Source organism: Schistocerca gregaria, chromosome 1 (assembly GCF_023897955.1).
Source record: "Schistocerca gregaria isolate iqSchGreg1 chromosome 1, iqSchGreg1.2, whole genome shotgun sequence".
Lineage (NCBI taxonomy): Eukaryota > Metazoa > Arthropoda > Insecta > Orthoptera > Acrididae > Schistocerca > Schistocerca gregaria.
Genome location: NC_064920.1, coordinates 614,917,867 through 614,935,163, shown reverse-complemented (window position 1 = coordinate 614,935,163; position 17,297 = coordinate 614,917,867). Strand labels below are relative to the sequence as shown.

General features: G+C 40.9%; 1 protein-coding gene across 4 annotated transcripts in view; it reads left to right on the top strand.

Annotated features, from left to right (window-relative positions):
• Positions 1 to 17,297, top strand: part of LOC126358909 (uncharacterized) — an 82,208-nt gene that overhangs the window by 19,549 nt on the left and 45,362 nt on the right. Inside the window, exons 1-3 of one of the 4 annotated variants that reach the window (XM_050007590.1) lie at positions 7,757 to 7,794; positions 11,311 to 11,655; positions 13,161 to 13,436. In XM_050007590.1, coding sequence (XP_049863547.1) covers positions 7,789 to 7,794; positions 11,311 to 11,655; positions 13,161 to 13,436 — 627 coding nt within the window. In that variant the 5' untranslated portion in view covers positions 7,757 to 7,788. Of the gene's footprint in view, positions 1 to 7,755; positions 7,795 to 11,310; positions 11,656 to 13,160; positions 13,741 to 17,297 lie in introns of those variants that run through there. The other 3 variants (XM_050007594.1, XM_050007589.1, XM_050007593.1) reach the window with 3 other exon arrangements.

The following is a 17,297-nucleotide window of genomic DNA, read 5'->3' as shown; positions in this document are numbered from 1 at the left end:
AGTGTCAGCCACAGGCAGCATCTCGAACCTGTTTGTCAGACGAACCGGGAAGGCCTTATGTGCGGCCGCCTGGGAAGTCTTACGCCACCTGCTTCGCCCCAGGGCGACCTCCCACTCGACCACAAGTGTAGGGTCAGCCTCGGTGCGAGCAGTAACTGGGTTGGCCACCAGTGAAGAGCGATCGGTGGACTCTGACGTGCTGGACGTCTGTGGGATACCCACGGCCCGCACACAACAGTGGTGCCCAACCACTGCAGCCTTGAGCTGGGTAACCGAAGCCATCACAGCCTGAAGCTGAGAGCGAAGTGTTTCTGAGAATAATAGATATACTGTGCTTCATCAAAACAAGACATTATTGTCTAAATGGGAATTCCGAGATCGTTCTGTACGGACAAGTTACTCTGTAATTACAATATATGATCTAAAGATGAGCAGCTAGCCCGAAACCGGTAAAATATAGAATAGGGATCGAAGACTGAAACGCCGTATTTTATACTTCGCTTCTACTGATCATGTAAGAGTTCTTAACGAATATGGACTGAGATATTCTTAATATCCCGATAAATCTCACGTCTGGGCCACACGTTACCCCTATCAGTGAATCGAAATAGGTCTGAAGCAGCATTTCAGAAATATGATGACCGCAACTCAGATACAACAGGTAATGACTGAATAGTCCTCCAGATCTGTACAGCCGCCAATTGGTCAACCAGTACTGCTTTCTGTGGCATCACAGAAAAGTTCCTGAATTTTGTCAGCTACAGCACACTTCCTTAATCCCTGATAGATAGCCATCGTTTAACTGCTCTACACGATGTTGGGATTTCAGGGACTCCCCCTGAAAGGTTCGTAACACTGCCAGCCTATCTACTTTTTTGACACCTTTGTGCACTGGGACTATCTTCCCATCCAACTACCTTGGCAACTGTTTGAGTAAACTTGAGATGGGTTTGTGCACGTTTTGCGTCTCTAAATTTTTTCTGAGACATAGCCAAGAAGTTCGGTATTCCTTTCTGTTTCATCCCGAAAGCTTCTACAGCTTCTATTGATATGTGAACCCGAGTCGTGACGCCTGTCAAAGCACCTGCTAGGCATGGAGTAGAAAACTGACAAGGGCCTTGAACTATCGCTACCATTGCCGTTTCTACTGTTGGTGATATTTGGTTCATGACAACACAGGAATTTTTCCTGTCCTCACTACTAACACTTATATGCCTTCTTGATATTGAATGATGTTTATTACATCATTTATTATATATTAAGATTGAATATTACCAGACAGGGTGAGCCACTAACGATTGCCATTTAAAATAACTCTGAGAGTAGCTGACAAGTTTGTGGGACAAATGTTACATGGGAAAACGGGGGCCATAATATCACGATGGTTTTTTTGTTGCTAGGTGGGATGGTATCAGAAATATGAAGGTGAAATTTGTTTTTTTTAAATGGGATGTAATAGTATACTACTTATTTTCTGATAGCGTCTATTGAGATGAACCCAATGACATGAATCAGTAAGGTCTTTGAAGGTCAATGTAGGTCACAAAAGGTTGCACGAACGTCCATTTACACAAGGTGTTCGAAGTGATGACCATCGGTATCAGTGCAGTGCTGCGACCTTCATATAATGGATTGAGTGGTATTCCTCATCACGTCAGCACTTACCGAAGCACATGCTCCGACAATTCTCCCTCGAATATCGAGCAAATAGTAAATATTCTCCGAATACGGCATATCCATCAACATGCCATTGACAGGTACATACCATTCGATGGTTTCGCAATACAACACTAACAGGATCGATAAGACTAGTATCGTCGAATCAAGCGAATGTGATGATGTATTCTTTCGAAAAACCAGTCGATATGCTTCTCATATACTGTGAATTACACTAAAACTACGCGCAAACAAGGCATGAAGACCCAATGGTACCGACCGTCCCCCGTGTCATCCTTAGAGTACAGGTGTCACTGGATGCGGATATGGAAGGTCATGTGGTCAGAATACCACTCTCCCGGCCGTATGTCAGTTTACGAGACCGGAGCCGCTACTTATCAATCAAGTAGCTCCCAGGGTACCTCAGAAGGGCTGAGTGCATCCCGTTTGCCAACAGCGCTGGGCATAAAAGAACTAGCCCAGGCCGACAGCGCTTAACAACAGCGATTAACTTCGGTAATTTGATGGGAAGCAGTGTTACCACTGCGGCTTATTTAATGAGGATGCTAACGAAATTCAATGAGAGTTAGAGACTTATACGCTGGAAATATGTGTATGATAAACTGAGAACAACTGGATCTTTAACGCATTGAAAACAAATCCAACAAAGGGAAGTTAATAACGAAGAAATAGAAATTGGTACTCTTGCGACAGTAGTTCGAGATCTTTGTGTTAGTGCGCGTAAAATCGCAAGGGAATCTGCATGAGCCAGAGTAGTGTTGTTCGTGTTCTGCATCGCCATAAATATCATGCTTGCCATATCAGTTTCTAACAGAATTAACTGGTACGAACTGTATGCGTCGCACTGAATTCTGCCGATGGGCGCAATTTCTATATCAGAGGTATGACACATTTATTAACTTGATTTTATTTACTGACGAGGCTACATTCACGAACAACGGAAATGTTAATTTGCATAATATGCATTATTGGGCTACTGAAAATCCATGTTGGCTGCTGCAAGCTGTACAGCCAAAACCGTGGGCGGTGAATGGATGGTGTGGGGTGCTGGAGAACAGAACTATAGGCACCTATCTCCTTGAAGGACCAGCCGCTGTGGCCGATTGGTTCTAGACGATTCAGTCCAGAACCGCGCTGCTGCTACGGTCGCACATTCGAATCCTGCCTCGGGCATGAATGTGTTAGTTAGGTTTAAGTAGCTATAAGTCTACGGCACTGATGACCTCAGATGCTAAGTCTCATAGTGCTTAGAGCCATTTAAACCATTTTTTCAAAAACTTAGTGGTAGGAAGTACACCACATTCCCGCAAAAATACATTATGTCTATAATGGGAAGAAATGCCTTTAGCAACAATGAACAGAATGTGGTAGCAACACGATGGCCGTCGGTTAAATTTTTTGCTGTAGGCTAGAAATAAACTGCAGAGGTAATTGCCAAATCGATGGATTGGACGTGGAGGAGATGTGTCGTGGCCGACTCGTTCGCCAGTCTTCATGCATATGAATTTTTACTTGTGGGGATTCGTAGAGCACGTAGTTCATAAATACGTTTCAGCTACGCTTCATGTTACGCGAGAGAGAATAGTTAGAGCATGTGGTTCGATATGTGCCGATATAATAAGGAATACCACTCAATCCATAATCAAAAGATTGCAGCACTGCATTGATACCAATTGTGTTCACTTAGAACACGTTCAGATAATGAACGTTCATGCCAACTTTGCAACCTTTGCTGACCTTCAAAGAATTTACAAATCATTGAATTCGTGTCGATAATGGCTATCAGAAAATAAGTACCAAACCACAGCATCGCATTTAGATAGAAACCAATTCGACCTTAATAAAGCCACATAGCAAAAAAAAAAAATCATTATATTAAGGACCCCGTTGTCCCATGCAATGTTAGTCTCACAAACATTTCAGCTCCAATCAAATTTTCGCAGGTTTTCTTGTTGGGCATAGTAAGTGACTCACGCTGTATACTACGATTAAAGCCATAAACAAGATTATTAAAAGAAAGTATTTACAACACCAAAATTGTATTAAATAATAATAATGAGAAAATATAATAAAATTCTCACAAAAAGAATTCGAAATTTCATGAACCGTTTCTTGAAGTTACCTTATAAATAAAATTGTGCACTTGTCGTTTTTATTTATAGGAACAAAATAAGAGGGTGGGTGCTGACAGATAAAAAAAGTGAACGTTGTTTTCATATCTTGGTCTTCATTGAAAATTACTATGCCACCAAAAAGTACTAAGCCACGAATCTTTGATGCATTAGGATTTATAGGATTTACCCCACCTACTGATTTTTCAGTAGTCTCCAGTAGCAACACATTTCTAAAACCTTTCTTCATACATTGTGTGAACAGTTTCGTAATCTAATTCATTTCCGGAAAAAGAACAATGGAAAAAAAATAACTTAAAAAATGAATTCCTAACATTTACTTTTACATCCGATTTGAACAAATTTCTTTCTCTTCTTGTTAACTACCCTCATTACAATTTCAAAGAGTGCATTCCAGTCAATACTGTCGAAAGCTCTCTCTTGTTGTTGTTGTGGTCTTCAGTCCTCAGACTGGTTTGATGCAGCTCTTCATGTTACTCTATCTTGTGCAAGCTTCTTCATCTCCCAGTACCTACTGCAACCTACATCCCTCTGAATCTGCTCAGTGTAGTCATCTCTTGGTCTCCCTCTAAAATTTTTAACCTCCACGATGCCCTCTAATACTAAATTGGTGATCCCTTGATGCCTCAGAACATGTCCTACCAACCGATCCCTTATACTAGTCAAGTTGTGCCACAAACTTCTCTTCTCCTCAATCCTATTCAATACCTCCTCATTAGTTATGTGATCTACCCATCTAATCTTCAGCATTCTTCCGTAGCACCACATTTCGAAAGCTTCAATTCTCTTCTTGTTCAAACTAGTTATCGTCCATGTTTCACTTCCATACATGGCTACACTCCATACAAATACTTTCAGAAATGACTTCCTGACACTTAAATCTATACTCGATGTTAACAAATTTCTCTTCTTCAGAAACGCTTTCCTTGCCATTGACAGTCTACATTTTATATCCTCTCTACTTCGACCATCATCAGTTATTTTGCCCCCCAAATAGCAAAACCCCTTTACTACTTTAATTGTCTCATTTCCTAATCTAATTCCCTCAGCCTCACGCGACTTTCTTCGACTACATTCCATTATCCTCGTTTTGCTTTTGTTGATGTTAATCTTATATCCTCCTTTCAAGACACTATCCATTCCGTGCAACTGCTCTTCCAAGTCCTTTGCTGTCTCTGACAGAATACGATGTCATCGGCGAATCTCAACATTTTTATTTCTTCTCCACGGATTTTAATACCTACTCCGAATTTTTCTTTTGTTTCCTTCACTGCTTGTTCACTATACAGATTGAATAACATCGGGGAGGGACTGCAACCCTGTCTCACTCCCTTCCCAACCACTGCTTCCTTTTCATGTCCCTCGACTCTTATATCTGGTTTCTGTACAAATTGTAAATAGCCTTTCGCTCCCTGTATTTTACCCCTGCTACCTTCAGAATTTGAAAGAGAGTATTCCAATCAACATGGTCAAAAGCTTCCTCTAAGTCCACAAATGCTAGAAAAGTAGGTTTGCCCTTCCTTAATCTAGCTTCTAAGATACGTCGTAGGGACAGTATTGCCTAACGTGTTCCAACATTTCTACGGAATCCAAACTGATCTTCCCCGAGGTCGGCTTCTACTAGTTTTTCCATTCGTCTGTAAAGAATTCGCGTTAGTATTTTGCAGCTGTGACTTATTATACTGATAATTCGGTAATTTTCACATCTGTCAACACCTGCTTTCTTTGGGATTGGAATTATTATATTCTTCTTGAAGTCTGCGGGTATTTCGCCTGTGTCATACATCTTGCTCACCAGATGGTAGAGTTTTGTCAGGACTGGCTCTCCCAAGGCCGTCAGTAGTTCCAATGGAATGTTGTCTACTCCGGGGGCCTTGTTTCGACTTAGGTCTTTCAGTGCTCTGTCAAACCCTTCACGCAGTATCGTATGTCCCATTTCATCTTCGTCTACACCCTCTTCCATTTCCATAACGTTGTCCTCAAGTACATCTCCCTTGTATAGACCCCCTATATACTCCTTCCATCTTTCTGCTTTCCCTTCTTTGCTAAGAACTGGGTTTCCATCTGAGCTCTTGATGTTCATACAAGTGGTTCTCTTATCTCCAAAGGTCTCTTTAATTTTCCTGTAGGCAGTATCTATCTTACCCCTAACGAGATAAGCCTCTACATCCTTACATTTGTCCTCTAGCCATCCCTGCTTAGCCATTTTGCACTTCCAGTCGATCTCATTTTTGAGACATCTGTATTCCTTTTTGCCTGCTTCATTTACTACATTTTTTTATATTTTCTCCTTTCTCTTAGCCCACAAATATTGCGAGCGTACGGTTGCCTTCATTTAACCTGTCATCCAAGATAAGAAGTTGTGCGAGCATTGCCTTCGGTGTTTCTACACTTCTCCCAAACTTCCACTCAACTGCCCAGAGGTAGTTTCGTATAAATTTTTAGGTCGTCTTTATTGAACTCTTGCTAGTATTTTCTACTACGATTTACAAAACAAATAATTCGGTTCATATTAAGACCTGAAAACACCATTCCTTTTGTGTACCTAGAGTGCAGTACGCTAATATGCAAATAAGCCACTGAGTGAATTATTACAGTAGTTAGGACACTAGATTCGAATTCAAATATTAACTGATTTCTGTGAATAGTCGTCGTCTGCAACTTGAACTGAAATATTTCTTCCGTTGATTTTATAAAATAACTATTGAGTGCCAATTTTTATTTGTATAGATCGCGAGTTTATGGAATACTGTTATAATGACTCAGTATTTGATTGTACGGTATGGGGTATGTTGCATTGTGTAACGATATTTTACCATCTGGAGGTGTCTGTGGCCGTATCGAAACCCGTGATATGTTTTTATAAAGTCGCGATCTAGTCAAATAATGTATATATTGGAAGATAAGATCGTTTTTCCGCTTCCTTTTTTTTCTTATTGGTTTGATGCAGCCCTCCACGATATTCGCTCCTGTGTCCTATACTATTGTATACTAATCTGTGTAGTCCTCTACAGATTGATGTATTTAACAGGTGTATTATCATCCGCAGAACTTTCTCAATCCTTACCTTATTAGTCCGCCTAATTTCCAACAGTCTTCGGTAGCACACATTCTCAAATGGTTTTATTCCTTTTTGTTCCTGTTTTCCTACAGCGCATGTCTCACTGCAATACAATGCTGTGCTCCAGACGCGCATTCTCAGAAATTTTTCCCCAAATTAAGGCCTGTGTTTGTTACTAGCAAATTACTTTTGGGCCAGGAATGCCATTTCTGCCAGTGCTAGTCTGCATTTTGTGCCCCCCATGGTCCGCCCGTCATGCGTTATTTTGCGGCATAGTTATCACGTCTCCTTACCTGTCTACTTCGTGATCTCTAGTTCGGATGCTAATTATCTCCTGCTGTTACTTAGTATCGCCTTCCTTCGATTTACTCTCAGTCCGTACTTTATACTCATTAGACATTTCATTCCATATCACTTTCACTGAGGATAGCAATATCATCATTGACTCTTGTAATTAATATCCTTTGACTCTGAATTTTAATCTCACTCTTGAATCTTTAATTTATTTCCTTCATTACTTCTTCGATGTACATATTGTACAGTAGGGCCGAAAGGCTACTTCCGTGCTTACCCCCGACCACATTCTGACGATGATGAGACTTATAAAAGAAATATTGGTATCGGCACCAATGTAGACGCCTGCTGTGCTAACAATAAGTGAGGTGCAAGCAACAGTATTGATGTGCAGCACGGCGAAGAGAGAGCGTGAGGTAACGAGGTGGGTGGGGCACCGTGGCCGTGACCTGTGGTCGCGCAACTCACCGCTGACGGACGCGAACGGGGAGCTCACCTGCGACGTCATGTTGGCAGAGCCGCCAAGCAGCTCCGCTCCGTCGCTCCGTATAAAAGCCACCCCGCGCTGCTCTCCGGTACCACATTCGCCCAGTCCAGCAGACGCAACAGGTGCATCGAGCAGCCATGCAGGTGAGTGGTCTGTCTCGGCGATTATCGTTTTCCACCACTGGAGTTGTCTTGTTCGGGTCTATGCCTGTCTGGAATGGCCACCTCGTCGGGGGGATTACTTGCGATCTCTTCTTTGCAATGAATGAAATTTGTCTTTGTGTGAAGACACACTAGAACTTTTACAATGTATCCTGTTCGAATTTTCATACCCAAACGAAGAGTGGGAAAGGGAAAAATAAGGTATGAAATCAACGAGTTTGAGAATTGAAAAGAAAATCTCTATGAAAAAAGGTTAATTAATTAAGAAATATTTAATTAATGAGGTAAAACTGAAGTATTTCACGAAATGTTGGTTCCGTTGGTTTTAGCTATGTAAATGTCGTGACAAAAAGATCAACTCTTAGAATCATAGTTATTTTGCACACAAAAATTGTATCGGACTCATATTTACCTTTCAAGAAATCTGAAAATTAAGAAAAGTTAGAGTAAAGTACCAATTGTTTTGTGAAATAGTTTGCCTGATACCACGTGATAAAATAGGCTAATGAAACATTTGATATGTATTTGAACTTAAAATTCTCAGTCACCATATTATTCGCTGTACGTGATTTCAAAAATCATCCAAAGCACTGTCAAACGTTTCTCTAATTTACTTTATTTCTTACTCTTCGGTAAATAATTGCACTAAACATTTTATAGTTTTTAATTTTCAATTTTTGTAATTAGTTTTGTACGAAAAGATTTTCTGAGTTTTTAATTATAAGTTTCATCGTAGCTGCTGTCCAAAATTTGCTTAAATTTTTGCACCTATCACGTTGATCCACATCGTAAGGCATATAAGAAGTCCTCTGGCACACGTCAAAACCGTTTCAGTAGCTACATCCAACAACGAACTTTATCAGATAAAAATTGTCTGCGACTATGTTATTATGCAAATGACACATAAAAACAGGGAAACGAAAAATAAATAGCTTTACAGTAACTGAGATCGTTCTTTACACATACACTATAAAATATCAACGGTTCCGGCAATGGAACATGTGGAACTTTCATCCGCTAGGCTCTGGCTAAGCCATGTGTCCGCAATATCCTTTCTTTCAGGAGTGCTAGTTCTGCAAGGTTCTCAGGAGAGCTTCTGTAAACTTTGGAAGGTAGGAGACGAGGTACTGGCAGAAGTAAAGCGGCGAGAACGGGACGTGAGTCGTGCGTGGGTAGCGCAGTTGGTGGAGCACTTGCCCGCGAAAGGCAAACCTCCTGATTTCAAGTCGCGGTCCGACACAGTGTTTTAATCCGCCAGGAAGTTTCATATCAGCACACATTCCTCTGCACAGTGAAAATCTCATTCTGGGAACCTTCATAAAATTACTTTACAGATTTGTCCCGTGAGGGGTAAGGTGAAAATCGGTGTGACCTACATGAATCTTCATCTCCAACTATCTTACAGTTTTCAAAGAGGGCTACAAGATAATGAAAGCTCTCTTTGGTCATCCATATGTCTTGATAGAAAACAGTGCTATGTAGTGATCGCATGCATATTTACCAATCTCTTAATGGGCTGGGAGAAGAAGGTTATGCGAAGCTGTTATCATTGTCGACTATTTTCGAAAGGGCGTAAAATAAACTGTTATAGTGTGGGACCAGTCTGTTACTGTTTGTGAAAGCAACATCAGTGAACGAAGCTAGATGACTTAACGTAATTTAGAAAGCTTAGGAGGAACTAGCTATCCGGACGTATCAAACTACATATTTTGTGATTTTTCCGGAGTCTCTTGAGAATATTCTCGCCATAGCCTTTCGGCATAGTGTCATGTTTCACATTCTAAAAGAAAGATAAAAATGAAATAACTCACGACGTAGTAATTGCCCGAATGTGAGGAAAAACAAATGAACAAAGGCTTACAACTTCCGAAAAAAAATTTATCGATTTCTTGAAGAGAAAGAGCTTGAATCAAATTCAGCAAGCCAACAACGCGTTGGTTCTCTTCTGGTCCCTATGCAAAGCAGTTTTTTGGCTTGGCATTGACTGAGTTGTTGGGTGTCCTCATGAGAAATATCGTGCCAGTTCTGTCGAACTGGACCTTTAGATTGTCAAAATCCCGTGGTAACTGGAAAACTTGGCCAATAATGCTTCTCAAGTGGGGAGGTATCTGGCGACCATGGTGGTCATGACAAAGTTTGGCAAACATAAAGACAAGAAGTAGAGACCCTCGCTGTGTTCGGGTTTGCATTATCTTGCCGAAATGCAACACCAGGAGGGCGTGCCAAGAAGGCCAATAAAACGGGGCGTAGAAAATCGTCGACGTACGCTGATGTATGGGGGTTCCGTGGATGACAACAAAAGAAGCCCTCCTACGGACAGGAATGACACGTCAGATCATAACGTATGGTTGTCGGGATCTATCGTGGGAGAGAGGCTGGTATCCCACTGCTGTCTCGGAGGCCATGAAACACGTCTTCGTCCTGGAATGTCACTGACTGGAGCAGAACTGTCTTCAGTGTTGAGTCCCCGAATCAAGTTTAAAGTCGATAACCATCTGGTTTCTTGACATTTAGCCTTCTTTCACACCTAGTAGACAAAAGCTGTCTTCTAGAGTTTAACATTCTCACACACACAGATTTGTTTCGTCATTATTTACACATGGATCATTGCATACAGAAGTAGTAATTTCCTTGTACGAGAAAACATTCACAAACCGCCCTCAGGAAAACATAAAAACTTTGCAAAAGAATCAATACGTGAGTTATATTTAAACAAGACTGATTAAATATATAATTAATATAAAAGATCTTCTTATGAAATCTCTGTTACGACTGAAGACGTTCAATCAACAATAATCACAAGGATTAACATAGATTAATTGTGACCAACTACCTAACTGTGCTAACCATTCTCTCATAGAGGGTTTATCTCTAATTGTTCAAAAACAATGAATAATAATTTCATACAGGCATTTTTTTTTAATTTCAATAAAAACACGCGATCTAGTGTATAGAAATACATTAATAATATCAAAAGCAAATGAGTCACACATTCATTTTCGACCTTGATAACCGCCTGCAAAAATTGTTTTATCAACAATAAAGATAACGTACTCTCAAGGAAAAGTAGTATGAGGCACTGTGCTGTTTTAAACTAGTCTGTGCCATAGGCAGTCAAATGAAACTGAGACAGGAGCAAAAGACAAAGTAAACTTTTTATAGATTGAAAAGTAGTCCCCGCAACTGTTAAAAAATTTGTCCCACAATGCTTTCATGAAAAATACACTTGCATAAGGAAACAGGATTGCTCCTGAGCATGCATGACTACGTCCAAAGCAAATCACCAGCCACCCTTGTCTTTCTCCATGGCTTCAAAAGTATGCAAGTGGCATGGGGGAAGGAGGGCCACATCTAGACTCTATGGAGATTGTGTAGTGGTTCCTGGCATAGGGGAAGCGATCTTAGCAATATGTGAGCGAGCCCACAAAAATTTTCATTTGCTTGCCCTTATACAAAAGTCCTAGTTGGTCACTACCAGTTCACCATCCCCTCTTGCAGGTCCTTATGGTATTCACCTTGGCGTCGCTGGCGGCGATGGCCGCGGGCGAAGCGCCCTCCACCAGCTACGGCGCGCCATCCCGCCAGCTGCCAGGCCAGCCCCAGCGGCTCCAGGCGCAACAGAAGCAGCAGCAGCCACAAGCCTTCGCGCAGTCGCAGGCGCAGCCGGCATTCGCGGCCCCACAGCCAGTCTCTGGACTTTCCGCAGCCAGCTTCCGCCCACAGTTCTTCATTCCCGCACAGGACTTCTCCCGCCTCACTGACTCCTACCACCTGCCTACGTTTACCACCTCCGCCCCCACCACCACTGAGGCTGCCACCACCACTACTGAGGCTCCTTACAACGTAAGTGTATTACGACATGGGCCATGTAACCAAGCTGCATTAAATTTTCAGCAATCCACTTTAAATCAGATGCACATTAGAGTATTAAGAAAATGTTCCGTGAATTCAATTAGAAATCGCTGGATGTAAGACGACGTTCTATGGCTGAAATACGATAGAGAACATTCAGAGAGTCAGCATTTGTGGTTGATTGTAGAACGATTCTGCTGCCTCCAACGCACGTTTCGCTCAAGTATCGCGAATACATGATAAAAGACACTGTGACTGTAAATGGAAATGTAGGCGTAGGACTAGGCCACCTATATAACGTTTCATATGGCTGTTTTCTGCCGAACAGAGACACCTTGAAATTTAAAACAAAAATACGTGGTTGTTGATGTCAGTGGTTTCAGCTGATGCACATCATTGCAGTGTAGACAAACTCGTGATAACAGTACTAACAGTCCTGTTTCCCGTACAGCCGAAATAGGTCATGTACAATTACATACATACTCCGCAATCCACCATACGGTGCCCGGCGGAGGGTGCCTTGTACCACAACTAGCATCTTCTGCCCCTGTTCCACTCCCAAACAGAACGAGGGAAAAATGACTGCCTATACGCCTATGTACGAACCCTAATCTCTCTTATCTTATCTTCGTGGTCTTTCCGCGAAATATAAGACGGCAACAGTAAAATTGTTCTGCAGTCAGCCTTAAATCTTGTTTCTCTAAGTTTCCTCAGTAGCGATTCACGAAAAGAACGCCTCCTTTCCTCCAGAGACTCATACCTGAGTTCCTGAAGCATTTCTGTAACACTCGCGTGTTGATCAAACCAACCAGTAACAAATATAGCAGCCCGCCTTTGAATTGCTTCTACGTCCTCCCTCAATCCGACCTGATAGGGATCCCAAACGCCCAAGCAGTATTCAAGAATAGGACGTATTAGTGTTTTATAAGTGGTCTCCTTTACAGACAAACCATATCTTCTCAAAATTCTACCAATGAACCGAGAACGACTATCCGTCTTCCCCACAACTGCCGTTACATGCTTGTCCCACTTCATATCGCTATGCAATGTTACCTCCTAATATACAATCGACGTGACTGTGTCAAGCGCTACGCTACTAATAGAGTATTCAAACGTTATGGGATTCTTTTTCCTACTCATCTGCATTAATTCACATTTAACTATATTTAGAGTTAGATGCCATTCTTTACACCAATCACAAATCCTGTCCAAGTCATCTTGTATCCTCCTACAGTTACTCAAGACGACACCTTCCTGTGCACCACAGCATCATCAGCAAACTGCGGCACATTGCTATCCTCCCTAAAATAATAATAAAACCAGGCCCTTTCAGTCAGTAACCCCTTTCTAAATGTTTGCCAGAAATGAAATACTCAACAAATTTGAAATTCACTATATAATCGCCAAACAGCTATGGACAGCAACGTTTTGAATAAAGTGTACATTTGGTCCTTCATCATGTCACCTTACAATGACGTTGTTTCCTCTGACCACAGTACGGCAAGGCGGAGCTGCGTGAGGCGGAGGAGAGCGGCGTGTACTACGTGCTGCAGCCAGACGGCCGCCTGCAGCGCATCGCCTACGCCCACGGACCCGCCCCCGCAGCTGCCGCCCCCAAGCAGCAGCTGCGCGCTGCCTCCAGTGAGCTGTCTGCTCTGCAGCAGCCAGCGCTCACCCCCGGCTACCTGGCGCGCTTCCAGTACCAGGACCTGCATCCTGCCGGCGCTCCCATCTACTCCTACAAACAACCTGAGCTCGTGCGCATCAACTAGGTTTCTCGCATGTACCATAATTCAACAACAAGACATGGTTTTCAATATGATGACCATGTCAGACAAACCACTTGATTACAATACTTCTTTTCATATGTTAGTTCGTTGTTGACTACTGTTGTAAGATCTGCAATTTATATTAAATGTTTTTTTACCAGCTGCAAAGTTTTTGTTTGATAAACTATGTTATCAGTACTTTACCTTCCACAGCATATGGTCCTGTAATGGTAACTACAGTTGTTACATGCTGCAAATGTAACATTATACCTGTCAAATACAGCCCCGTGCAGTGTCTCCAACTGAATAGACTAATGATTAGTTACCTGACAATGTACAACAAACTCGTATATCTCTTTGATGGGAACATGAAAAAATATATTTTCCTATGTGAGAACTATTTTCTGACGATGAAGGAATTTAAAGAGTGAATAATGACAGAGAAGTAGTTATTCTGTTCATGAAGAGGAAAACTCTAATTTCATCTGGGACTGAAATTATTCAGTAAGAAAATGAAAAGGACTTGTATAACAACATGGTGAGAGAGGAAGAGATGGATTGGAAAGCCTTCTGTTATAGCACTGTACAGTGTACAACATATAACTCCAAAACATTTTATTTAAAAGTCATGTCGTCTCTACACGTGGAGACAGCAGAAAATTTCTGTAAGTAACAAAATGATAACAGTAGATGAAATCAATCTTTAAAGTGGTAAAGAGTTTAAAATGCAGACACTAAGTCTGACCATAATTTACTCATTAGGAACTGCTGGGAAAAGTAGATCAATCAGCATGTTGAACTCGTAAACTGAAGTAACTCATCATTGTTGCTAATTTTCAAGGCAGCATAAAACAAGTATTGACTAAAAAGGGGATGGAATTGCGGTAAATGTGTAGCTTTGATTCATGCAGAGTATGAAGTAGGTAAAAAGACAAAGATTACATGCAATGTGTGTATAACACATGAGATACTCATTTTGGTTGGTGATATGTGAAAATATCCAAAAGTAGTAAATGAAACAAAACAATCTGGCTACATATGTCTAAATAGTACGAAAAGTACAAAGTGGCAAAGCAGGAATAATTAGAGGAGAATAATAAACCTGTACATATGTGGATGACTAGAGAAACATTGTTGCAACATATATGAAAATTAAACATCAAAGAAAAGATAAGCAGTAGTATGAATATTATGAAAGGATATGGCATCCTAGTGCTAATCAATGCAGGGAGCTGGGAGCAAATAAGAAGGAGACCTGCATAAAAGACAAAAAATGAAGGTAATATTATGAAAAAAAAGAGGATGTAGATTACAAAAAGGAAGTACAATACTGAGAGAAGAGTTTGACAGAGTAATGGAAGACCTTAGTTGAAGAAAATAAAGCTGAACAGACGATAAGTATTATGAGAAACCACAGAGAAATTTCAAAAGGAAACTTCTAGTTGGGGCACAAATAATGTAACGTTGTCAGAGATGGCAAAGGACTTGAAATATCAGTTGAACAGAATGGATTTTGTCTTCAAAGTAAATTACATAGTGAACATCAATAAAAGTCAAGCAAGGTGTGTCGAACTGAAAATAGTGATACTGAGGAAATCATTGAGAAATGAGATGCTAAAATGGTAGATCAACTTTACTATTCCGTTAGCAAAATAATATGGTGGCAGATTAGATAGGATATAGACTCCAAACAAAGTCAAATAAAGAGATTCTGGTAAACAATCTTTTCAACAAGAAATATAAATTTTAATTGCAGGGATAGTCTGCTCTGAAAGTATTTGGAATATAGGTTGGTACAGAAATGAAATGTGGACAGTAACAGTACATACAAGTTACTATAAAGAAGTGCATTGTACGAGTCTTTGGACTACAACTGAATTTTCTTGATGAAATCATCCTCTTGAAACCTTACCTTTGTTCGTAAATGAGCTTAAATTGATATCGGCACTTCCAGCTAGTGAACCCATTCACTTATGGCACCGATTCAATTTTGAATATAGGTTTTTACTCGGAAAACGTGGTCAATAGCTACACACACGTTGATTCCAATGACTATTCACCTATCGGAATTTCAAATATTTGAGTATGGTAATTCGTCCACGATAGACTCTTCTGTGCACATGTCGTTTATCTGTAGACTAATAGCCGCGCTGGATTACTCGAGCGGCCTGGGGCGCTGCAGTCACGGACTGAGCGGCTGATCGTGGTGGACGTTCGAGTCCTCCCTAGGGCATCGGTGTGTGTGTTTGTAGTTAGGATACCTTAGGTTAAGTAGTGTGTAAGCTTAGGGACTGGCGTCTGTAGCAGTTAAGTCCCATAACATTTCACACACATTAGATTTTTTTTTTTGTAGACTTGTAAGTCAGAGTGTGTGTGGTAACAGTTTCAACTTGCAATTTGTAAAATAAGTTCACACCATGAAGAGGAGCAACTTTCGGGCACGTAGTAAGCTCCCATTAAAAATAAATCCATGTTTATTTTTGCAATCTTTTATAGAACTTCTTTTAATGGTTTCAGAAGTAGAAGGTACATCTCGACAATCAGATAACAAACTATATATCTAATAGAAAAAAATATTCAGATACCCACAGCACTATACTTAAATATGGATGTTGAACAAACTAAAACGATGTCCTTCATCTGTTCCTTCCCGTACTACATCTCGTCATGATTCAATTATAGTTAATTAGTTAATACAATTAATTTATCTTAACTTGTATGATGGTGTTGTTAAAATAACTATATTTTGATAAACTGTTGAAACAAATGATTGCAACACTAAATCCCCATTATGATTCAGCGAAGTACCGCACTTTGTCAGGCGTACAAAGAACCTCTGGACGAGAAGGTAATTGGTGATTTAATATGCCGTCTTGAATATGAATCTAATGTTAGGAAGGATGAGGATGCACAATAGTACTCGCTGAAAAAGATATTAGATTTACATACGTCGGTTAAGAACGGTTTCAACCGAATGTTAAACGCAGCAAGAGAAATTGGCGTTGTGAGAATTAAAACACATACAGTAATAGGGAACAAGTGAAAACGATTTTAAATCCCTTATTACGTCATTGAAGTGTATACATATCCATGAATACGACGAAATATTAAACAGGATTGAAAAGGTGTGCGTACTATATATCAATTCCGTACTCAGTCGTCTACGCACGTGTCGTTTAAGTGTAATGAATTTCCCGACAGATAGAAATACAATGCTGGATACCATCTGCTTGTAGTTCGTGGCGTTATACAGAGTAAGTCTGTAAATATGTCCGTTTATGCTGGACAGAACCTAGTCGGTAATGGTACTTTGGGTGACGTGGGTAGTAGATTATTGTCAGGAGAGAACGCCGTTGAGCTTTTAGGTGCTGCATCTGGCTGTGTAGTGGCCAACTAATTCGTTAGGGCTCGTGGTGCGCTATGCATGTGGTGCCTCGTATGGAAAACTACACCTTGGCTGTCAAAAAATAAGCTGTTTGATCAGGCCAGTGTGTATACAGAAGAAGTTGTTGATGTGTTAGGGTGCATATCATGTGGCAGTCGAAAGTATGGAAGAGCAACGCTCGGCTGTAACGAACGTCTTCAAAAAATCTCATAGCTTTTGCTCAAAAACGATCAGCGAATTCCTATTGTATGTCGATAAATACAGTATAAAGACAGCATAAGTATGCAGAATAGATAAACTGATAGAATTCTCAGTAGCAGTATGTCACAGGCAGCGGGGTTATGGCAGACTAATGGGATTCTCTAGAATACGGTTTCTACAGGAACTTCAGCATCCGGGAGTGTAGCTGGTTAGCTTCGATGAAAGTAGAGGTAGAGCAGTCCTATTACCTCAGTCCACTTCTTCTTGTGCTCTGCTCG